This window comes from Onychomys torridus, chromosome 2, assembly GCF_903995425.1.
Source record: "Onychomys torridus chromosome 2, mOncTor1.1, whole genome shotgun sequence".
Classification (NCBI taxonomy): domain Eukaryota; kingdom Metazoa; phylum Chordata; class Mammalia; order Rodentia; family Cricetidae; genus Onychomys; species Onychomys torridus.
The window spans coordinates 100297299-100322729 of record NC_050444.1 but is presented as its reverse complement, the minus strand read 5'-3'; the positions used below and the strand labels follow the sequence as shown (position 1 = coordinate 100322729).

Below are 25431 nucleotides of genomic sequence, written 5' to 3'. Positions count from 1 at the left end.
TGCACCCTGGGTTTCTTTGAAGGTTTTCTTGGGCAGGAATGTGTGGCCTGATTTCCTAGAGCCAGTGACTGGGTCTTCAGTGGTACAAAGGTCTGAAACGCTCTTGGCTGGTGGAGGAAGAAGTGTCATGGAAACACAGGACTGGAGAGTGAGAGGCTGGCCCCACTGGCTCATCCACTCTTCAGAGTGGTTCCCAGGGAGGTCCTGGGTTCATGTAGGTATGCCCTAAGAGCTCTTCATATTTAGTTTCCTTTCTTTAACAAAGAATATTAGCCCCGGTCTCTATGCCCTTGAGGAACACCTACCCAGGATTTAAGAAATTGTTTTCTTGTAAATATATATGTAGTAGCACTTATGGAAAGGAGATTTTTATTATGTAAATATTTCTGGCTTTAGAGTTAAATGTTTTCTTTCTAAATACATTTACTTAAATAGAAAAAATAGGTTAAGCAAAAATAAATAAATAAAAAGTAGATCAAAACAGCAAATTCCAAGAGTGAAGGTTGGACAGGCATGTGGTCTTCACCAAGATGGCCTTTGAGTGTCTCAGGATTGAAACACAGGGCCACCGACACATAGGGCGGAAAGCATTCCTGTATTCCAGGGCCTTCATTTACCTGTGGGCATACTCCTCTTGTCTGAACACTCACATCCCCTGGGGCAGGGCACCAGACGTTTTCTGTATGTCTTTCCTCTAGGCCTCCAACCACCATCTTGAGAATGATGCACTTGTTACCAGGTTGTGCACAGAATCCTAACATTCCAAAGAGGCAAAGGACGTCACCCAGTTGATGTAACAATTGTGCATCAGAACCCACTTGGGGGTTGAGAGCTTCTTTCAAATGAAGTATTCTTTGTGCTATACCTTTCTTGTATCAAAAATTTGTGGAGGCTCTGTTTGTGCAAAGGGAGCCCTCAATGTGTCATTCTGATCTGGGGCCAGCAGTTTTACATATTTATAATGGAAGAGCCTCGCATCTGCCCAAGATCCACATTTTAATCTTGTCATTTCGCTCACCCAATCACGGGCTGCTGTGTTGTTTGTGAGGTGGCTTGAAACCAAAGCCGAGCGCCTGTTTTAATGAAAGTGTGATCATGGTGCTTTTTAAAAATTAAATATATGCAACCAATCTAATCACCTAAATTTATGTTGCTTGCCGTTAAATTTGGCAAGGAATTTGGCTGGGTAAAAGAGATGAATTCTATGGTAGAGAATTTTCCCCCTTTCTCTTTTTTAATGTAAGATGTGGCAGCATTAATTAAATGGGGTTTAATGGTTGGATTTTACCTTCTGCAAAAATATTTTGTGAATCATAAATTTCCCCTGCATTGTTTGGTGCTGCTGGCCTGGAAGAGAGATTTGGCAGCCCACGCTAGGACAGATGACATGGAGCGATTAGCAAGCTGACTTCAGCTGCTGGCGGCTGGGTCCTGAAAGAACATGTTAATGTCCTCCATTTTGACATGCCGGCTGGACTCTTTTTTTTTTTTTTCCTGAGGAGCTGGCGCTATTTATGATTCCATTTTTATCTTTTAAATGCCATGACAGATGGCAGATTCTTCAGCCAACTCTATTGCCAGGAAATGCAGAAAGCTCGACAGCACTGTGGTAATGGTAAAATCAGACCAGGCAGACACTGCCCCCCCCCCCCAAATCTGAAGTCATTCCCCAAATTTCATGAGGATGCTGGTCATCCTGGTGGCATCTTTTCCCTGGGAGGTGGGTAACAAGGGAAATCAAACAAAATGGACCTGCAGAAGGAGCTATAATACCGCCATACGCAGCCTCCTCACCTCAGAATGGACACTCCTGACATCCAGAATGTGTTTGCAGGGTTTTGAAGGGAGGCCTGGGTGAGCCTCTGCATTTGCCTTTTGCAGGCGGAGGCTGTGTTGACCTTGTTTCCTGCTGTGCTGGTTTTACTTTGATGGGAGTCCAAGCAGAACCTCTTCCTCTTTCTCTAAACCCCAGTGACGCTTCTTTGCCAGTGAGCAGCTTCCATCATTACTCACAAAAGTGGAATGATGTATTGATTCAGTCATGTTTAGAAATTGCATCTTTTTTCACCCCTGACTTATTAGCTTTAGGTCAATGCAGACAGCTGCTTTGGTGTCCCAGCTGGGAGCACTGGCCTCAGTAAATGTATTTCTTACTCTTTCATGGTCCCTGGCCTGCTCACCCTTGTTCCCATCTGTCAGATGGCACATTGCCTCTTCCCCAGGGGGTCAGATTCCCCAGCATCAGGAGGGGAGGTGTGTGAGAAGGAGAGCATGGCTCAGGAGTCAGTCCCAGTGCCCTCACAGAGGTCATCTTTGGCCTTGACACTGAACTTGGAAAACCTGTCTTCAAAGGACGTTTTTCAGAACTGAGTCTCCAGTCAAATATTAAAAATGGTCACCTTGCAGGAGCTAGTTACTCACTGTGGCTCACACTGAGTCGTGTTGTCCCCCAATTTGCTTCATCTTTTCTTTTTGCTGTCTTCTTCCTCTTTAGCTTACATTTAATAGCCTTTAATGGGCATAGACTCTTTAACTCTACAAATAATGCCCATTTTAAGAATGCACATCTCGAGGCTGAGGATATGGCTCAGTTGGTAAGAATGCTTACTATGCAGGCATAAGGACCCCAGTAAAAGCCCAGTATGATGGTGCATATCTGTAATCCCAGAGCTGAGGAGGTAGAGACAAGCTGATCCCTGGAGCTCACTGTCTGCCCAGTGTTGCCAAATTCATGAGCTCTGGGTTCAATAAAAGACCTTATCTTAAAAAAAAAAGAAGAAGAAGAAGAAGGGGGTAGAGCATGACTGAAGAAGATGTCTAATGCCAACCTCTGTCCTCCACACACATGTGTGCACCCACATACATAAGTGTGCATACTCACAGGGACACACATACATATGTATGTGAAATAAAATTTAAGAAAATTATAAAACTGTATGCCTTTTGGGCTATATTGGTGCTAAGTTATTGGTGACTAATTCAGACTCTCCAGAAAGCACATTTGATGCTGGGATGTGGTAGGGAACAGAGAGTCATTTCATTTCAGAAAGGGGTGGGCAGAATGAAATGTGTGAAGTATATTTCAGAGGAGTAAAGCAGGAAAAGAGGCCTTGGGGCCCAGAGGGCCTTGCTTCTTTCTCCTGTCACTTTGGGCCGTCGGATAGACCGGGAAGAGGGGAGCATGGGCTGCCCTGACAGGGAAGAAGAGAATGAAGTTGGTCCTGTGAGACCCCTTGCCAGAGAGGCAGAGCTTACACCTCAGAGTGCATCTCCCTTGACCTCTAAAGCTGTCAGCAAAAGTCCAAAGAATGCACAGATGTTTTTCTAAGTATACTTGTTTTTTCACTAAACTATTCGATAATACTTCATGTTCAACCAAGGAAAATGTCTAATTTGTATAGCACTTATGAACCAAAGGTTTATATTTACCAAAAAAATATGATTGCTGATTTCTTTGATGTATAATTCTCAGAGTAACTCAGTGTCTTTCTTCAAACCATGCACACTGATTGTCCAAGGAAAACGGCACTCTTTATAAACTTAGATAGTAGGAGCATGAAATGTTTATTTCATTTCATTTAGTTATTTTAACTTTGGGGACATAGATTGCTTATTCTATGTGTCACATTGTATTTTCCTTGTAGGCAGTCTTTGTGACTAGCTAATTAGAACACTCAGAGTCTTTAGCTTTCCCTGCCCCTGGGAGCTACAATAACATCTAGCCTGGCAGGACACGTCCACAGGTACAACAGTGGTGCAAATGTTAAGGGAGTAATCTGTTGTTTGCTGGTTGGATTTAAGTCCCGCTCCACAAGATAAAACTCATGCTCAGTACAATTAATGGAGCTGAAATCATGGCTGGCTAGGTCATAGTCCCTAGGGGAAAACCTACCACAATTATTCTGCTAAATGGACATAGTCATAAACCATCTCCTAAGTTCTCATCTTATTATTGACAGCTGATTTAGACTCCCTCAGAAAGCACATTTTATATGCAATCTGTTAGGGAAGAGAGAGCCATTTAACTTGAGAAATGGCGGAATGGACAACTACTGTATCTTTCAGTCCTCATCAGAGAGCTCCCCCCACTGCCCCCAATAGACGGTGATTAATACAGACCCACAACTGGTCAATGTGTGGGCAAAAAGACTGTGGAATGCTCAGTTCCAAACAGGACATTGGTATCATCCCCTCACCCTATGGCTCAGGCTTCACTGTCACAGAATGGGGAAGAAGGATGGTGAGAGCCAGAGGTAGTGGAAGACTGCAGCAGCACAGTCTTTGGTGGGCATGGCAGGGCCATTGCATACACCAGTCACAGCAGCTGTGATGGCACGCACGAGACCAAGCCAGCCGTAATGCCAGCATGGAGAGGGAGGGGCTCAAGAAGTCCCACCCCTAGCCGAGGAGCCATTAGGAGTCGATGAGTGCTGAAGGATAGACAGTCACTTTTTTATCAGGGATGTCAACTCTAAGGCACTACCCATTCTCCAGTAGATTGTCCCACATCCATGAGCATACAGGAAGCATTAAGTGAACTCAATTAAAAAAAAAAAAGCACATGAAGTTGGGAAAGAAAAGTAGTAGAGGAAAACTTGGAGGAGAGAGGTAGATTTGATCAACACACATTGTATACATGTATGAAATTATTAATCTAACAACCAAAACCTTTTAGTGTAACCTTCAAAGCAAAATCTGTACTCAGCCAAACCTGTCTTGATTTTTTGCTAAGTATACTTTCCCTGAGTCCTTTGTCCCACAAAAGCTGGTTTCACAACCTGGTTCCAGGTTCCTTTCTGGTCAAAAATAAAGCATCTACCCCCAAATCCTGAAGCCTAAGAGCCAGTTCACTGAGGATAAAGAATTTCCTAGTCAAATATGCCAGACTTGCAAAATAAATGCCGTTCTTTCTCTAATTAAAACAAAGAGATTTTTTGTGATTTAATGTTATGTTCCAGTGAAATATGCTATTAGAAATGTTTACATCAGTATGATAATACTCCATATGTTTTTGTCTCAGTAGAGTATGCATCCTGCATATATATTCTAGAAACCATTAATAGAGAGAAACTGCTAAGAAGCAACTCTGAGTAACTCTCAGTACATTCATGCCTTTGGTCTGTGGTGAATTTGTCAATCTCATTTGAAAGTAGTACATTCCTAACTTGGAGTTTTAAAGTTGTGTTTTATTTACATAAATTCATAGCCTCCTTTCCCTTCAAACACTATGACTAAACGTGGTTTAGAGGAGTAAAGGACTTATTTGGCTTGGACTCATAATTGAGGGAAGTCAGTCAGGGAAGAAAGTCGATCAGGAACATGTAACAGAGACCATGTGTAGTTGCTGCTTCTTTCCTGGCTTGCTCTCCCAGGCTCATGCTTAGCTGGCTTTATTATACAGCCTAGGGATCACCTGCTCATGGAATGATGCTGCCCACAGTGGGCTAGACCCTCCTACACTGATTTTAAATCAAGACAGCCCCCCCTCCCCCCGCCCGACCCAAAACATGCTCACAGACCAACCTGATCTGCACAGCCCCTTAACAGAGCCTCCCATCTCAGGTGATTTTAGGCTAAGTCAAGTTGACAGTTAAAGCTAACTAGTATGATAGTCTTACATTTCTTTAAAATAGAAACAGTACGTTGAAATACCAGAATCTGTTGTTCCTATGTGACTGACTGCAATGAACAGAATAGCCTTAGTGATTGATGTAAAGCAAAAACATATACCCAATTGTAAGAGCAGTCATTGTAAGAGAACACACATCTTTTTAACTTTCTTTTCAAAGTTGGCCATTGGTACCTAGGGACTACAACTCTTTGTGTGTGTGTGGGGGGGGGGTTGTTGGACTGAAAACTCTGTAAGAGCAGAGCGTGTGGAGTCAAGTAGTCTGGGTTCCAGCGCTAACTCCAGCTCCCTGTCTGTGCCCTCCACCATGTATCTAAACTGCTCTTTTCATCAGGGAACGGATCCTGGTTTATTGTCAACCCTCCATACCTCAAATGAAGCAGGTGCAGAGACAAATATGTAGTAGACTCTAGGAGGTTAGAGTCTCACATAATCCCGTGGTGTTGGGCGGGATCTGGTGTTGAACTGGCCTATTCTCTCATCTTACAAAAGCATGATAAGAAGGCCCAGAAAGGAGACTCAGCTAGAATATAATACTGCTGAATAATGTGATCTGTTTTTACATTTACCATTAGTTACCTGGTGGTGCAGGCCTGTCATCCCTGCTGCTCAGGAGACTAAGGCAAGACAATTCAAAGTTCATGGCTCAACTAAGCTATATAATGAGTTCAAGGCCAGTTTGGGCACATTAGTGAGTCCATGTCTCAAAAAGTTAAAAAGCAAAAAGGTTCGGCGTGGTCAGTGAGTAAAGTGCAAGCTGGAGGCTCTGAGTCAAGATACCCAGAACCTATGTAGTGCCAGATCCAGCAGTGCACATCTGCATTCCCAACATTCCTGTGGTCAGATGGGAAATAGAGACAGAGGAATCCCTGGAAGCTTGGAGGTGGGGCTGCTAGCCGGGCATGCAAGCTGCAAACAACAGACCTTGTTTCAAAAGAAGTGGAAGGCATGATCTGACACTGACATGGAGATTGTCTGCTGACTCCACGTGTGTGTGCTGTGGTATGCATGCATACATACATGCATGGGCATGCACACATACACACACACACACACACACAGAATTTTTTTTTTTTTACAGAAGTAAAAAAGATGTTTGGAAATATAGTACAGTAGTAGATTACAAGACTAGCACATGTAAATCTCTAGGTTAAATACCTGGTACTAGAAAAAACATGAAAATAATATAAATTAGAATGAATTAGTCTATTCAGTGTCTCATTATACTGGGGTCCCAGTGATCAGTCTTTAAAGTTAAGTTTTCCACATTCCATGAAAAAAAATATTATTGCAAAATTAAAAATATATGAGTCCATACTAGCTCCTCATACAGTCAGTCCAGCTGGGCAAGAAATCCCTTTTCGGTCAAAAGATGGCACCGAGCTTGCCTGCTTCATATAGGAGGGACGTCAATGGTGTTGGGAAAGTGCTCTTGACTTTAGAATGGTCAACTTGTATATTACCCAGCAATTGGTTCAATGATGGAAGGGTGTTCTGAAAATTCGTCCTTGCTTCGTCCATGAGTCTCAATATAGCATGTCCTTTAGTAAAGGTGTGTGTGTTATCATTTCATTCCAGTCGATGGTGACAAGGGCCCATGCTGAAGGCTGCCTTGCCTCTCTTTGCCAGATTTACCATTAGCAATGGACTGCAGACCCAGCATGGGGTGTTTGAGATCACACTGGAGACTGTGGACATAGCCTTGCCTGTGGTGACCAGGAATAAAGGGCTGAAGCTGGCCGAAGGGGCTGAGGGCCTCTTGTCTGCTGATCACCTTCAGCTGACCGACCCTGACACACCTCCAGAGAACCTAACCTTTCTTCTGGCCCAGCTCCCACGCCATGGGTACCTCTACCTGAGGGGGAAAGTGCTTCGCCATAATTTTACCCAGCAAGATGTGGACAGCAGGGGTGTGGCCTATCAGCACTCTGGAGGCGGCTCCCAGGCTGACTGTTTTACTTTCCTGGCCACAGACAGGAAGAACCAAGGCTTTGTTGTGGACGGGAAAGTTCAGAAAGAGCCCGTTCTCTTCACAATCCAGGCAAGTATGGCGGGCCCACAGTTTGTGCTAGAGATGAGGAGAGAGCCATTTCAGAGGTGGTATTTCTTTACTTCCATCCCTCTGGCATTAAGACCCAGGCTGCAGCGTGCCAGACCATCAGTGTGACTGTGCAAGAGGCTGACCTTCAGAACTGGTAGAAGTTCAGTCGGGCAGACATAAGCTTGGATTTCCGTGTTGCCATTTATTACCTGGGAAACCTAAAATGAACTCTTCAGCTCCTCTGTCTTAGTTATTGTTCTGTTGCTGTGAAGGGGTACCATGATCTAGGCAGCTTACAGAAGAAAACATGTGATTAGGGGCTTGCTTAGTCTGTGACCACCATGATATGGAACATGGCAGAAGGCAGGCATGGCATTAGAGCAGTAGCAGAGAGTTTATATCCCGACCCACAAGCCCAAGGCAGAAAGAGTGAGACTGGGCCTGGCATGGACTTTTGAAACCTACAAGTCCACCCCTTCAACAAAGCCACACCTCCTATCCTGATCCTTCCCAAACAGTTCCACTAACTAGGGAGTTAGCATTCAAATCCATGAGCCTATGGGGCCATTCTCATTCCAACCACCACACTTCCTAACCTTTGGAAAGTATGCCTGTAGAACTGGGGTGGGAATGAAACAGGATTAGGTATCCAAGGCACTTGTACACTGCCTGAAACACGTCTAAGGTACACACTAGACATTTGTAATTACAGCTGCGCTATTAAGGATTCTGCTTAATCAGGCATGTCATCTCCTGGCATGTTAAGGATTTTCAAATAAACATGTAAGTGTGGAAGCTTAGAAGGCTGCATCCATATCACCCAGGAACAGATGATTATGATAACAGCAGCAGCAGATATGAACATTTTTTTCCACTTTTAATTCCTAGACAGTTTCATGCACCTATATAATGCATCTTAATTATTTGTATTCCACATCCCCCTCTTTATCACCCTCCTCTGCCCCACGGAAACCATTCCCCAGCACACCACTCCCCCCACTTTCATATCTCCTTTGTGTGTGTGACCCACTGAGTTTAATTAATGTTGCTTGCATGAGCATGGGTAGGAGGTTATTCATGGGAGCACGTGGAACTTACTAACAGCTACACCACTGAAGAAAATGATTCTCTCTCTCTCTCTCTCTCTCTCTCTCTCTCTCTCTCTCTCCCAGCAACCATTAGCTGCTCATGGGCCCTTAGGGAGTGGTGTTGGTGCCTTGTGCTCCCTTCCCCACCCATGATGAAAGGTACATGGGCTCAGTCTTGTGCAGATAACCAGCTGCCCTGTGTTTGTGAGTGCCCTGGCCCTGTGTTATGTCTAGATGTCTGTTTTTTATAGTACATCCTCCCATCCTCTAGCTCTAACACACTTTACAGCCAAGAAGTTTGGAAAATTGTTATCTAAAGATCAGACCTACTTTGCATAATCTCATTTGATTCTCATAAACATTTTATGCAGTAAGCTTTATTGTCTACATTTTATACGTGAAGAAACTGAATATCAGAAGTTAAATAATTTGATCAAAGACATCAAGTCTGTTTGATTCCAAATTCTGTGTCCTTCTCCATACTGCCACGTTTGTTGACTCTCAGTGATTCTTGGAGGGCAGAGTGTTTTTCGTCTCTTAGTCAAAACATATCAAGTATGTTCTGGCTCTCAGAGCTCTTAAATCTACTCTTCTTGGATGGGGTTCACCCTGTTCCACAGACTCCAACCAACAGCAACGAAGACGGGATATTCTACTTCAGGATATTCTCTGACTAGTGAGATAGTCATATTCTCTCCTTGCCTGTTAGCCTTTGTTAGGATTCCCGAGAGAAACGTGTGTGTGTGTGTGTGTGTGTGTGTGTGTGTGTGTGTGTGTGTGTATGTTGTGTACAGGATCCATATATCTGTGTAGATAGACAATACAGATTGATAGAATGTGAGAGAAAGTATGTGTGTGAAAATTGATTTAGGAATTGCCTCATGTTATTAGGCCCTGGAATGCTCAAGATATGTTGTTCAAGCAAGCCAGTAGACTAATACTTGCAGCTACGGTGATGATGTAGCTGTGAATCTCAAAGGAGTGGAGAGACAAAGCTCTCATTTCTTTAGGGGAACCCCAGTCTTTTCTCTTTAGGCTGGCAATGGACTGGGTAAGGCTCACCAATCTACATTACCAAGACTGTGGAGCTGAACATTGGCTGAAGCACTCTTTTCTAGACCATCTGTGCCTGTGGCCTAGAACATTTGGCTTCAGGGTCTCTGGGAGTGGATGAGTCTTTGGCACTATGAAGGCTGAGAAATTGCAAATACCGGGGGAGATGCTGTTGATGTCACTGATACACAGTTGCTGCAGTGTCTACTGAAAAATACTTTCTTTGATTCATTTTCTGAATGTTTCTAAGAGCTACAAATTCTACACATAGACCCAGCTGCTCCCTGTTGTAGTTGGAAGTTTCTCTTCTGCCTACCTGTTCCCAAATACCCAGTAGCTGCTTCTTAAACAGTTGACTCCAAGAGGCTTAATATTACTTATAAATGCTCATCCAGTAGCTCAGGCTTATTACTAACTAGCTCTTACACTTAAATTAACCCATAATTCTTATCTATGCTTAGCCATGTGGCTTGGTATCTTTTCTCAGTGTGGCATTCTCATCTTGCTTCCTCTGTGTCTGGCTGGCAACTCCTAACTCTGCCCTTCCTCTTCCCAGAATTCTTCTAGTCTGGTCACCCCACCTATACTTCCTGCCTAGCTATAGGCCAATTGGCATTTTATTAAACCAATTTGAGTGACAAATCTTTACAGTGTACAAGAGCATTGTCCCACATCACTCTGTACTTCTGAGATGGGAATGAGGATGGAATAGAGAGAATGTGCTAGAACTGAAACACAGTTTTCCTCTAAGAACAAAGCTATTCTAAGAGTCTGTTCCTTCTCTGAAGTTGTAGAAGCTGTCTGCTGGGTGTGGTAAAGCTTTGTTTTCATCACATATGCAATATATCCATTGCAAAAACAAACAAACAAACATTGTGTTAAACTTACAGGGAAAGCCTGAGATCTTTGTCCCAAGATTTCCTTGACCCCCTGGTCCCTTAGAGCAGATGGGTCAAACAGCTTTTCTGAAGCAACTGGCCCTGCCAGCAATGTAGGAGAGAAGATGCTCTCAGTGTCCTGCTTCCAAGAGCTGTTTTTGTCAAGATGATACAATATTTATTAACTGCCATGTATATACACTGACCCATATACATGACCCAAGCATGGATCAACAGTTTCTGTGTGGTTATACAAGTAACCAAGAGGGCAAAGCTACTGGATATAGAAAAGTAAAAATAAATAAGTGAACAAATGAAGGGTGTACTTGACTGGTACCAGCAGGCACACAAGACCTTCATTCTGTGGGAAATTACACACTCCCAAGATTGTTGAAATCTTCAGTCCTCTTGTGAAGGGGACAAGGTCATATGGAGATGAAAGGAGCTGCCATTGCTTTGTATGGGACTGACATGTCTGGGAGAATTGTCACTAAATTCAACTCCAGTTATCATAAGATAGACAGAGCCTTCTGGTATACCAAGTCAAAGACCTGCTTTCGTAGAAGCAAAATGTTTAATATATCTGAGCACATAGGTATGGCCAGAGGCACAACAGGGACCAAAGTGACTAGAGTTTATATGGTGATACATTTTTAAAAACATTGACCACAACAGACACTCATTACTTTTGTAACACTTGGGTTAATAAGAAAAATATAACAGCAAAAATAAAAATAACAACCTGCTGTCTCGTGTTCTGGAGGATCCTAATATGGCTTAGTATCTTTTTATTTTTTCCTCTTCCACGATGCCATGGCTGTAAAGCTTCTCTCCCTAGGTGATCATCAGGACATTCACACCTCACCTTCTGTCAAGCCCCGAAGTGCTGAAAGTCCCAGCATACAATTTTCAGATCCAAATCAATTAAAATATTTTATAATCAATTAGAACAAGAAACATCAATGTCCCTTTTTTGCATGTGTGTGGTGTGTGTGCATGCATGTTTATAAATGTGGAAGCATGTTTGTGTGCTCCTGTGTACATGCATGTTCCCTTGGTGGCTAGAGGCTGACTTTGGGTATCTTCCTTGATCACTCTGTTTTATGAAGGCAGCAGGGTCTCTCTTCTTGGAGCTTGATGTTTTGGCTAATCTGGCTAGCCAGTTTGCCCCGGGGATTGCATCTCTGCTACACGTTATCTGTCCATCCACTGCCCTCAAAAATCCAGTCCACCTGTTGAGTCATGTGGTGTTCAGCTTCAGTAAAATAACCCATAGTCTAAAGATAATCACTTCGGTGATTTTTGTCATAAACGGTTTCCATTTTTCTATTCAACACTTTTGCCATTTGGGCAAAGGCATGTGCAAAACAAAAACAAAAACACAAACAAGAAAGAAATAAAGAAAGAGAAAAATGAGCAAGTTCCAAGACAGCCAAGGCTACACAGAAATCCTGTCTTGAAATACCAAAAAAAAAAAAAAAAAAAAAAAAAAAGCAAACAAAGAAGCATGTGGAAAAGGTCTATGGCATTTGTAAATAGTTATGATTCTTTTATGTAGTTCACTAAACACAGCAAATCTTTCTGTGGTGCTAACATTAAATTTGCTATGTAATTCTTGGGTCAGTTCTAGCACATTCCATGTGCTTCTGTTATGGTTCAGGCATGCTGCCAGGTACAAGAATGGGCATTGGGGTGGGAAGATACACTATTTCCCTTCTTAAAGCTAATATGTGAGGAGGGTCAGACATCAGAAATCATAAAGCTGAGTGAAGGTTTATGGTGGAAATTCAGGCTCTGCCCTAGTCTCTGTATTTGTTAGGACAAGGTGAACAAGCCAGGTGTTAGCAGAAACCAACAGAGAGGATTCCAAGTAATCTATAAATTGAGGAGTTCGCCATTGTTGAACTATGGGAGCCCAGAGTAGCCCAGGGAGAGAAGGTCCTTGAGCAATGTCACCTTGATGACTCAGGTGGACCAGCTGGACAAAACAGCACCCCGGATCACACGCTTGCACTCCCCTTCTCAAGTGGGGCTCTTGAAAAATGGCTGTTACGGGATTTACATCACTTCCCATGTGCTGAAGGCATCAGACCCCGACACAGAGGATGACCAGATCATCTTTAAGATTTTACGAGGCCCATTGCATGGACATCTGGAGAATATAACCACAGGTACCCTCCATCTTAATCCCTGTAATTTCTCATTTTAAACTCCAGTTGCTGGCAGGGATAGAGAGTAACTCAATTAAGGGCAGGCCCATTTGGTGAGTGCTCCCCAGGACTTGCTGATAGACTCAGTTTCTAAATCAATATTGTTGCTAAGAGGATTTGAAGCTGTGTTTTCTACACTCATCTTCATAAGGTGAAAGAAATTCGGACACACAGATGCTCAGCTTCACCATTTTATGTTGTTTATTTTTGTTTGTTTGTTTTGCAGGTTGTTTTATATTCAGAACACAACTAGGGTCAGATTGATATTAGAGACTAATGTCCTCCTACTATGAATTCTAAATGATATCAGCTTCTTAAAAATCTCTTTTTCTAATGGTTTGGTAGATTATATATTATTTCTACTTCAGGAGGGCAATGATCACAATATCTTATTAATTAAAAGGTGATGGGTTTTATTCATTTCCTATTTCCTTTCTCTTTAAGGCAAGTATCTCTGAAGCAAAGCAAATTTAAAGATGAATTTGAGTCCATTGCATTTGAATTTTAACATAGTTGCAATAAATGTTAATTTTCTTTTAAAATAGACTTTTGCTGTTTTGTTTTGAAATAAGGTCTCAGGTAGCCCAGGCTGGCCTCAATCTTGTGTTGTAGCGGAGGGTGACCTTGAACTTCTGATCATTCTCCCTCTATGTGTGTCATGATGTGGGATTTTAGGTGTGCTCCCTGCATGCTAGGCAAGCACTCTACCAATTGAGCTACATCTCCAGTCCTGATCTATTCCTTAAAGCTGTGTTTCAAAACCAAACAGCTGTGTAGTTTTATCAATTCTTAAGTGATGTTTGATTCGATTAACCTGTGAGATTCACTTATTTCTTGCTTGTAGGTGAATTTATCCATGAGCAATTTAGCCAGAAGGACTTAAGCAGTAAGACCATTCTTTACATCATAAACCCATCTTTGCAAGTGAATTCAGATATCCTGGAATTTCAGCTCATGGACCCTGCAGGGAACACTGCCACTCCTCACAGGTAACTTCAATTATTCATTGGCTGTTCTACATGTCATGTTTAGAATGTATCCCTTTAAGAAAGTCTTTTCCAAACCAGACATAACAGGGTAAATTGATGGACTCTTTCATATGCTTACACAATTTATTTTGGAGAAAGGATTTCTGTTGTACTATTTCTAGATGATGGAAAAGCCAGTAGCTTTCCAGATTATAAAGACTAAAAGGTTAAGTGAACGGTGTCTTTTACATCGTGCTTGTCAGAGCACCCCCTTTCACACACTGGCAAGTTACTATTAGAGGGCTTTCAGGACTGAGCTCAAAACCGGTGTGTGCATGCTGCAGCCAGAGGTCACTCTAGGACCGTGTTAGTCACCACTGGCTTCTGAACTACGGGGTGGGTGGGGGTGGCATGAAATAGGAAAGAGCAGCCAAATGTATTCTCTCTTATGAAAAAGAGAGAAAATACGCTAATGCCATTGCAAGTTAGCTAGCCTTATAGGCAAGATGAAGATAACATAAGCAGAAGTAGATGTGAGAGGATACTGAGTGATGTTTAGAAACATAAATATATGTGATGTAGACCACTCAGCATCATGAGAACAAATTCGCAATATTAACGAGATTAACAGAGCAGAATGATTTCAGTGTCTGTGCCTCCTTTCCAGATGCTTCTCGGGTACAGACTTTTAATAATTTACTGGCTGGCAGATGGTCATAGTGAAGGCCCATCCGTCCATTTCTTGTGCTGCATTGGTTTTTCTTTATTTACTGCCTTTCCCAGACACCTCAGAGAAAAGTGACTCGTTCCTTCTAAATTTTGCACTTGCCATATTCGAGGCATATAAAATAGCACAAATGAGCACACCCCTACTATGCTCCCTCTCTGATGAAATGTGGATGGGAAGAGAAACGTGATGAGGAAATACTCTCTCAGTACCACTGTTTTTCTTCCCCCAACCTGTAGTGTAGTTCCACCATTCGCCAGCAGAGGTTGCTATAGTCGTTGTTAGCAAAAACCTGCATCCTGTAGCTGAAACCCGACCTGACCCTGCCTCCATTGCCTGTTCAAGCACACTCCTTCACCCGTGGGTTCTATAAACTAATCCAACAGGCTTTGGTCCTGTGGCTGCCATATGCCAGGCTCACAACACCGGGAGTTAGGAAGCAGGTAAGAGCAAGGAAGACGGGGCACCTGCACCTAAAACCACGAGATTATAAATTAAAACAAATGTTCCCACCCATTAAACTGCCTCTGCCTAAGGGGACCAACTCCTGGGGGCTGGGGGGCAGGTCACAGTCTAAAGAATAGCTAGCAATGGCTTGCTTTTTCAAACAAATATCTATATTTTCAAGAAAAAATTTTAAACTTACATTCTAAAAATATTAACGAATTGACTTCACTCAGCTTTGTAATCTTTTTAAAGTTGTTCTACTGAAACACATAGTATTGATCAGACTTGTCCTGAGCTAGTACAAACCTTTGGTCCTCCACATGCCAGCATGGTGTGGGTGACAACGTGTCCCCCAGCGATGACACTAGGTTTTCTTGCACACATACCCTTTTGCTGCCTTGTTGTTGGCAAGGACATCGCTTAGTGAAAATGCTTTGTGTTTCTAGGTAACCATGACAGTTACTTAAGAAAGCCACAGCAGAGTTTACATCACACAGATAGTGGAGTTATCACTTCCGGGGAGGCTGTTTGAGATTGGCATGCCTGCTTCCACGGGGATCACTTCTCACAGGCTCATGCTGGAGATGTTCCTATCACCTCGAAATGGCTAGAACCTGTGAAGAAAAAAATGCCTGTAGACAGCTAATTCAAAAATAACTCAGATTTGGTTCCAACAGGCTTCATGTTATTTTCTTTTGAGTGGGCGGGGAAGTAGAAATTGCTCAGCATTTATCTCAGCATTTGAGTGGGAAAGTTATGCCCAAGTAGATGTGGGTCCCCCCTTGAAACTAAGCACACATTTTTCTGATTGCACACCAAGGGAGGAAACCCAACTTAGAGGTCGTTGTTTAGTTCTGATCCCCTGAGTTTATTCCTTGGATCCAACACTCAAGAGTTGTCTTCTGATCTCTACACAAGGGCAGTGGCATTCTTGTGCCTGCACACACACACACACACACACACACATACAAGCAGACACACAGACTTTTTAAAATAAAAAAAAAACAAAAACATTTTCTAATAATTCTAAATAGTGATGTGTCTTCACAAAGTGACCAGCAAGCGCCTGTTTAACAATATGAACCATAGGCATTTGGAATTTCATTACTTTGGATTCTATCTGATGTTATTCAGTTAATCACTGAAACCATGTATAGTTGGGTCCCATCATAATCTAGAATTTGCAGGCAAGGAAACAGGTGCAGAGCTGAAAGAAACTTTATGGGAGCTGGGGTTTAGTCCTCACTAGCCCAGGTGGCCCACCATCCCCCTTGCCCTTCCTTATGCTCGGTAGGCTCTTCTTTCCTGGTAGGCATTGCCCATCTAAGCTGCAAGGACAAAGGCCTATTTACCCATCCAAGATGTTAAGGTTTACCTGGTTTTTTGTGAAAATGTGAATAACTACCAACATAGGGTGGCCTCCATATCTAATGCTCTGGGGACGATAGTATAGATAGTTATCTTTGGACATGAGTGGAGCAGGTCTGCATTTGGCCCCACCATTTAGTGGTTGTTCACAACAGCTTTCTGGTCTTTACAATGGGGAAATACTGCAATTACTTTAGTTAAACAAGTGAGGTCCAACGTACAGTAGAACCTTGTATTTCAGTTCTTAGCAAATGTATCTTGCAGTTTCTACTGCTAGTGTTAATTCCCCTGAGCACTTACATCAATTCCATTGACTGTTTGAGGAAGTATCCTGGAATATTTGGTGGGCTAAAGCCTATCTCTAATTGGATATTGATTTTAGGGTGATTCACAAAGCCAACAAAACAGTCCATATATGTATTCCCAATAAGCTTTTCTGTGTTTTGCTATTGTACTTTCTGTGCATTATTAGTCTTGAAGGATCGATAAATGTTCTAGCTCATCAACCACAGGAAAATTTGGTCTGGTGAGATTAATCACGTTACCAGCAGCTGGCTAGTTGGTGAGTGCGTTTCATAATATCATGTCAAAAGTCATTAAGCTGATCATGTTATTGAGAGTCAATGAAAGATGGCTCATTGTGCAGCACATCTCACCTTAACAGGCTACAGAGCCACCTCTCCTCTCCCCTCCCCCATCCATGTTAGTGCAGGCGACAATTTGTCTTGGAACACATGGAAGACAGTGTTATAAATAGAAGCTTAACATCCATGGATGTTTGTCTCAAGATTTAGATTTGGCTAAGTGCCTAAAGTCTAGGCAATGTGTTAGGTGCTTAAAACACAATCCTCCAAAGATAATAAGGACATTAGACTTAAAGCATTGAAGTAATTCTCTCTAAGCCAGCGCAACAGTTGGCAGCTGAATGTGAACCCTGACCTCTGGGTCTCAGAAAGCTCATCTCTTATTGGCTCTGGCCTTGGCATGACTCACTCACAAACTTGTGCTGTTTTCTGGCTCAAGTTGGCCGTCCAGATGAACTACAGAACCTAAGCAAGGTACACAGGGCCCACAGCACTCATTGAAAACATCTTTGTAGACTGGAAAATGAAGCCAACTTACCCCAATGTAATTTTCTTGGTATAAGTTCCATGTGGACCTCTTTATTATGCGTGCCCTCCTACACCACAAAAAAAGAAAGAAAGAAAAGAAAAGAAAAAGAAAGAGAATTAACTTCAAAAGAAATGTTGGTCCCTATGGACCGTCTCATTCAGTGGTTCCTCCTACACTGGGTCTTGTCCTTTTTGGCAACTGCGCCCAGCTATTCTGTTTGAGTTTTGGCCTCAAAGGAGAAAAGTCAAAAGAAATGTAAAAGGAAAGGAATTTCTATCAGGCAAAGTTTACAACATTTAAACAGCTTTTATGAAACACCTTGGAAGGGGAGAGGTTGAAGCCCATTTGGTTACTAATGCCTGCACGGTGTCTACAGCCTAGAGTTAACATGCTTATCCCCAGTCTAGAGCTAAGGAAAGCACAGAGGAAGGGAAAGAAAATGGCACTTATTAAGCACCCACTGTGTACAGGTGCTTTGTGCACATTAACTAGTTTTAGTTTTAATGATTTGATGTGACTGTAATTCTTCTCATTTGAAGATAATGAAAACCAACGCCTAGAGAGACAGAGGAACTGACCGCACCCCCACACTAATGAATGGTTGCAAGGTGGGACTCCAAAGTGCTGTTTCCTCCACTCTTTCGGTGGCCTCTCGGCTAACCACTCCCCACTAACAAGAGAAAATGAAACTGGGAAACACAGGTGTTCAGAGTACAAGGTTATCAGGCTTAATAGCATCATCTCTGAATTGATAAACCTGAGATAGAATGCTTAGAAAAAATAATTTTTAGCATAATTTTCTGAAGTCATGTGCTACCTGATTATAAGTGAAGATCTAGTTATAGGAATAATGACTTAATCATAATTTTAGCTCCTATGAAACCTTTTTACGGAGATGCTCGCCATGCTTAATGAGCACTCCTGGATGTTCATTTAAGTCCTTTGAAGTATGGCTTGTCTTTAGTGTGCTTTGAGAAGTGAGGAAACCGAGGCAGGGAGAGGCTGAAGCCTTCTTATTAACCTAGATTGACGTCCCAGATCCCAAATTAATGTTCGAACCTGTGGCTTTCACTTTGTTGTTTCTTCATATACATGAACCAAATAGATGCAAAATAAAGTACCAAAAAGCACCGTTCTTTAAAATTGTAAAACAGGCTCTCTCGGTGTTGGTGCTGTCTGTGTGTAGGGAAATAGAATTCTTTGTCATAGGCCAGTGTCCTGTGCACAGCTGCTAAGCAGCATCCCTAGATTCTACCCACCAAATGCCTGGACCACCCTTCTGCCACTTGTGATGGTCAGCACTGTCTCCAGATATGCCCGGTGTTGAGAACTACAATATGCCTCAGAGAATACCACACGTGCCTGTTTAAGAAACCACACTTTGCCACCAAACATTGGTGCCATCTTCTCTCTAACAGGGTCAGAGCAATAATGGTCAAAGAGTACAGAGTAAGTCGGGACTATAAAGAACATGTGAGAGTGTTCTGGCCCAGAATTCTTTTCAAGGTGGATGAAAGGTGCTGAGGATGCTGGAGAAGGACATTTCTTTCGGTCTCTCAGCCCAGGAAACAGTACAATGAACAGATAATTGTCGAGGACTCTGTGATACTTGGTGTCTTCCACACTCTGCAAGTGAGTTGTCATAGATAAGGAAGGAAAGGCTGCTCCCAGGGAGCGTGCTTAGCATCAAATAAACTAGACAGTGTGTTATGCATGAAAACATGTCAGGATAAAGGCAATTGAAGAAAATTAGGCTTTGGCAAAGAATCTGGGGTGTTAAATGAGGTGTCCAGATACTTCTTCTTGTGTCTGACTGCTTTGAGTCACTGACTGGCAGAGGGACCAGCAGCCTCAAGGCATGTGATCCAGTTTCAATGTCTTCTGTTTCCAAAAGTGGTTGCTGGAGACCAACATGTAGCTTTCATTTAGAATCAGCTCCTCTGCTGTGCTGAGTGTCTGCAGAGTGGTAGCTCTCAGTTGAAGGAGCCTTTCCTCCCAGGGGACATCTGCAAAGTCTGGAAACAGTTTTGATGGCTGTGAGCATGGTAAAAACATGGTAAAGTATGAAACAATATCCGCTGTGGAAAGATCAAAGGTGCCGCTAGACCTTTCAGAGTGTAGGCTGCCACCCACAGCATGAAAGACCTGACTTACCGGGTGTAGTGGCGCACGCCTTTTATCCCAGCACCCAAAAGGCAGGAGGATCTGTGTGAGTTCAAGGCCAGCCTGGTCTACAGAGAGAGTTACAGGGCTGTTATTCAGAGAAATCCTGGAAACCCTGTCTTGAAAAAAACAAAAACAAAAACACCAAAACAACAACAAACAAACGAAAGAACAGAAAACAAACAAAGAAAAAGACCGTATAAAAGCAGAGTCCTTGTAAAATTGGTTTAAATTCCACTCATTTTAATGTAGATTTAAAGTTACCTTTTATGACAGAAATAGATGTGTATTCTAAGTTGACTAGATGTTCTACTTTCCAAGACTATATCATTTAACAAAATTGTACAACACAGAGGCTTTTCACAATTTGGTTATTTTTTTTCAATCAAGAACAACTCTTGAAAATAGGCCATAGTAGCAAAATCTATATTTAAAGAATAAAATAATGAAGAGGAGACAGATCACTAATGTCACAGAGTTAATTGCAAGTTCTGCCATTTTTTTTGTGATGTCAAGTGTTTCAATTCTTATTTAATGATACTCAAATTGTGGAAAATAGCAGAAACTGTTTAAAAAATTGTGAATTATTGGATAAAATGCCATTACTTGTATATTTGACACTTACAGTTTTTAATTATGGACTTGACATGTTGACTTGCAGTATAATAATACAATAACTATTCTCTTGTAAAAGAAAAGGAAAAACTAGTAAAGAAAAAGTTTTAGTTAAAAAAAAGAAAAAAGAAAAAGACCTGACTCTAATGTCCATAGTGTGAGGTAGAGAAGGCTTGACCCAGGGGCTCCTGCCATTCGGCTTGAGAAGTCCACCAGATGTGTTTCTCACATGGCACACTGCTAGCCTTCATTTCTGCCTGTAGAAACACTCCCCTCAATGGTCAGAAGAGGGTCCATTAGAAAATATCAATCCAATCTTATCTGCATGATGCTTATACACACAGAACTTCCAGATTGTTCTTCTAGGCTCCTACATCTGAGTGTCTACCTAATACCAAACCTATAGTCATGTGGGTTCTTGCAGGGAAAGTCCACAGTGGTTGGGCACATCTTTTCTCTCTTTTTTTTTTTTTTTCATGTATTTGCATAGAATTTAAGACTAGAAGGAGCTTTGCAAATACATTACTGTAAAAGAACAAACTAAAAAAAATCATAATCAGAACATATTGCACATACCTTTAGGGTATAGGAGGCTTTCCTTTAAAAATTTTTTTTTTCTGGAAAAATCTATAGCCTGAATTAAGTTTCATGACTTTTCAATAGATTATTTATTATTTATAGTGAATAGTTTTAAGAAAACTAGAAATAGAACATTGTTTGGTGACAGCCTTTACCTACAGGCATCCAGCTAATTCAGACGGTGCATCTGGAAAACACATACACCTCCCCCGCCAAACACCGAGACCCTCTGTGCTCTGGAGTGAACAGTCCCCTCATTTGTTCCCTTCTTGATCTAAATCAGCAATCAAATTGCATTTAGTGTTAGGCCTTGAGGTCATGGGGTCTGTAGAGGGGCACTGATTCCTGCTTACAATGGTTAGCATCAGCAATGGGTGGATCTGCAGAACTCAGCTTTGGAACTCACTTGACTCTTAGGAGCCCTAGCTCGAATCCATCCACATGTATCAGTTTCCCATTTATTCCTCTACCTTCTCCCTGAATCACTTTTTTGCTTCCTTGTTTACCTGGGTCCTTTAGGAATTCTTTGTAGCATGTCATTTCTATTGACATTTGAATTGTCCTTATTGACTATTATTTTATTACTCTTTAAACATATTTTTTTAAAAAAAATTTCTTGATCTATTTTATGCTAAACTTAAATTCTATTGCATCAAATACCAGCAAGTGAACCAATATTTTTTTAATATAATAATGCTTTTATCAAGTCATTTTAATGAAATCCAGGATGCAGTAACAACGATGTTTCCTAACTATTGAATAAACACATTATGTGTACATTATGTGTACAACATTTGTATCTTTTCATGAGCCCTTGTAGTAAGTCTATGCTGCAGGTCACTCCACCTCTAGCCTGTGATCCTTAAGGAAGAACCAGTGCTCTGCAGTTATTTTGTTGGTGAACTTTGTATGATGTGATAGTGACCTGTGAGCCCTGCAAGGAGGATAAACTAGTTGTTGAAACTTCCTGATTTTAGTCCTTTTTGTCTTTTTAAGTTCTTTAGATGACAACCATTAATTATGACAATTTCCATTGGTGTCAGATTTATTTGTGATCTATCAGAAGTATTTATGAATCACGTTCAGCTGTATATTGTTGGCCCCCTGTGTCCTAGGGGTTTTGCAGATATAACCGATCATAATACAAAATCATTTATTAAAGAATTATGTCATACTGAACACACATAAACCCCTTTTCTTATGATTAATCTCTAAACAATATAGTAAATCAGCTATTTTCACTGTACTTACACTGTATTGTAAGTCATCTAGAGATGAAGTAAGATATAAAGAGGAATATGTGCAGGCTGTACATGACTTGAATGTCGACACATGTCAGCGTCAGCCATGGGTCCTTGACCCACTCTCTGGTGGACACTGAGGGATGACTGGGGTTGTACCTAAGCTGCAGACCACTGTATCTCTTTCACATGCACAGAAAGAGGAGTCAGCATTAGGTACAAAGCATGTAGACACTTTAAGTCCTAAGCATATCCTGAGGCTAACTTTTCATTAAAATAAACCCAAGTTCAGAGATCTTCCTAAAATGAATGGACTCTTGAACTGCATGCCTGCTGGTTCCTTTGCTTTCACACTCAAATTTGAACCTCTACCTACTCACTAACAACCTCAGACTTTTGGAAATCTTTTATTCTTACTTATTTCATTGATAAAATAGAATTCCTAACACTTTCTCTGTTCCCTTATAAGTTCATTATAAGGATCAAATAAGATAATGCAGAAGTGAGCATGAACAAAGACTCCAAATAAGTGTGAGAGATTTCTGTCATTGGTATGAGTTAACCAAACTCCTTTGCTGCCTTGATGGAACTCGGTGCTCAGTCTCCCTCTAGCTGACCAAACCGAAGGACAGTCTTATAGGTCCCTTATACTCACCTTTTTCCTGTTTTTTTTCATACACAGCTTGGAGCTGAAGTGGTCTTATATTGAATGGTTCCAGACTGAATATGAGGTCTGTGAGAATGTGGGCTTATTGCCCTTGGAAGTTACCAGAAGGGGATATTCCATGGACTCAGCCTTTGTGGGCATAGAGGTAACAACTCTAAAATGCAAATTGTCAAGAAAGAACTTAACGTTGTTGGTTAGTGCCTCTGATGATTTTCTTAGAATAATTCAGACTAGCCAAGAGAATTTCAGACTGCAGGGGTATCACTATATACCAGAGAGTCCAAGAACACAACAACGTCTTTGTCCCTATCCCTTCAGTGGATTCTGCTTTGGGTTTTGAAATCTGTCTATTTCTACACACTCTTTAGCTTTCCAAGTCTGATTTCACAGAGAGCTGTATCCAGCTTAGTGGATCTGTATTAAACTCCACTGTGAAAGGTGTAGAGTGTTCGTTCCTATGAATTGACCAAAGCAAGCATCAGTCACCTGTGAATGGAATAGAACCACTGTCCATGCCTCCATGGATGAGGTGAAACAGGAGACATGAACCATCTTGAGATGTATCCATGCCATGCAAAAGTAGGACACTTTGGGACAGTCACCCCAAGTGTAAGGAGTCTCCACTTCGTTACTTCTGGCCAGATTTGTCATCCTTTCCATAGGTTGGAGCACAACCTGTGGCTTGGAGAGCGGAAGGAGTTTGAGAACAGCTTTTCAGAAAGGTTGACAGTGCTAATTTCTGTGCTTCCATGGAGAACAAGAGAGACTCCTCCTCAGTCTGATGAGAGGAGCCTCTGGGACAGATGGCATCTCTGTTACCTGCAGTTATAAAGAGTTAAAACCCTGTGGACCTAAACCTGACCACACCCAGACTCACTGTTTATCTTTCTAGTGGATTTAGGTCTCTGTCTCCTCGGACCTGCTGGGGTTTTATTATCAAAGTTGAAGAGTTGGCATTTCCCATAACCCCCAGGAAGAGCTATGGGGAAGAAGAGAGTTAGCCTGTTGTAGCTTTTTAGCGACCCCCTAGTCCTTCACAGCATATTTGAGTGAAGCATTTAGAACTGTGTTAACACTCATCCCAACTTATGTAGACTAAGGTTCCCTATGTAGACTTGGGACCTTAGTCTACATAAGTTGTTTGAACCTGATACCTAAATGTTCACGTCTTCATTAAGTACAGACTCTGAGGCTTTGGGGACAGCTCCATAGAGAGTATAATCTGCCATTTTACGTAAGCTCTTATGGACTCTTTGACTGAGAAGAGAGAGAAGACATACTTTGTCCCATGCTGTTTGCCCTCTTCGAACTGTCCTCCTTCACCTGACCTGTCTTTCCAAATACCTTGCCTCAGACATGCTTTTCTGACCTAGGATTCTGTAAACTCAGTGGTGGTAAACCCTAGGTAATTGCATGTGAGAGAACCATGCAGACAAATGTAACTTCCAGCATATGGTGGATGCAGGTGTACAATGGGCTGCCTTTTCCCAGCAAAAGCTGGTTCGGGAGACGGGGGGAGCCTTGGCATTGCAGACAAAGAGCAAATGGAAGCCTAGTTGGTAGTCCCTTCTTCAGCAAGATGTTTCTAGACAGACAATTAACCTATTAGCATCTTGCGTGGAGATAGAGCCATTGTCTGAGACCACAGGAATGTCCATTGTAGAGCTTCAAATTGTATACTCCATTCCTTTCACCGCCTTGACCACCTACAACATCTTACAAATGTACAAAATTAACGACTGCCTATGATGTTCACCCAAGGTCTCATTCAATGGCCTTTTCTGAACTCACCACAGGTATTTTTTAACCAACATGTCGGCTTCCCTTGCCAATCTAAGACCATGACTTCAGAAACCTAAATTTGCCTCTTTAGATTTTTAGTCCTCGATCAGGGAGCCAGTGGAGCTGTCAGTAGTTGCTTTAGACCAGGGAAGTTTTCCATGTTTATAGCTCTCATGACAAGGCCTCGAAGGCTGTGGGTCCTGGGTCTGGAGTGCCTTCACGTAGTTGCTTATCTGGTCTGTCAGTCTCACAAAGCCTTCATTCATGTTGGCACAGAGTGATGGTTTCATCCCAGCAGGAAAACAATGCTCAGGACGTGTTTGGTTAATCTGGCCTAAGGGCTCTCAGTGCCATGGAGCTTGCAGGAATCCTCAGAGCTGGCTAATAGTGCACCACAGGCTCTCAGGGCTTCCCACTCCCCCTTCTCCCCCTCAACCCCGTCCCTTCTCCATTTTAAAACCAAGAGAGGTAATGGAATAAAACGGCACTCGTAACAAAGAGAACAATAAGGTTTTAAACTTCAGTCTACTTTTTCCCAATAACTGGATACTTTTAAAAGGAGAAGCAACCAGTTAACTTAAAATATATATATACCACAAAGCCTGGACCCAAAATGGTTTATTATAATTTTTAAAATCTTACCTAACATTAAAAATAGACTTGAGACTATGAATTTAGTCTGGTATGGCAGGGAAGTAAATGTTTCTCTAGTGTAGAATATTTGCTTTTATTTTTTAAATGACTTTTTTTTTCCTACTAAGGTCAACCAAGTGTCAGCTGTAGTTGGAAAAGATTTTACAGTCACATCATCCAAACTGATCCAGTTTGACCCAGGTATGTTTTGTGTTTACATGTTCTGTAA

At 41.9% G+C, this 25431-nt stretch overlaps 1 protein-coding gene across 2 annotated transcripts in view; it reads left to right on the top strand.

Moving 5' to 3' along the window:
- The window catches only part of Frem1 (FRAS1 related extracellular matrix 1), a 148398-nt gene that overhangs the window by 99962 nt on the left and 23005 nt on the right, over positions 1-25431 (top strand). Inside the window, exons 26-30 of one of the 2 annotated variants that reach the window (XM_036179029.1) lie at positions 7259-7670; positions 12659-12860; positions 13744-13888; positions 22803-22932; positions 25331-25403. In XM_036179029.1, coding sequence (XP_036034922.1) covers positions 7259-7670; positions 12659-12860; positions 13744-13888; positions 22803-22932; positions 25331-25403 — 962 coding nt within the window. Of the gene's footprint in view, positions 1-7207; positions 7671-12658; positions 12861-13743; positions 13889-22802; positions 22933-25330; positions 25404-25431 lie in introns of both variants that reach the window. The other variant, XM_036179030.1, reaches the window with a different exon arrangement.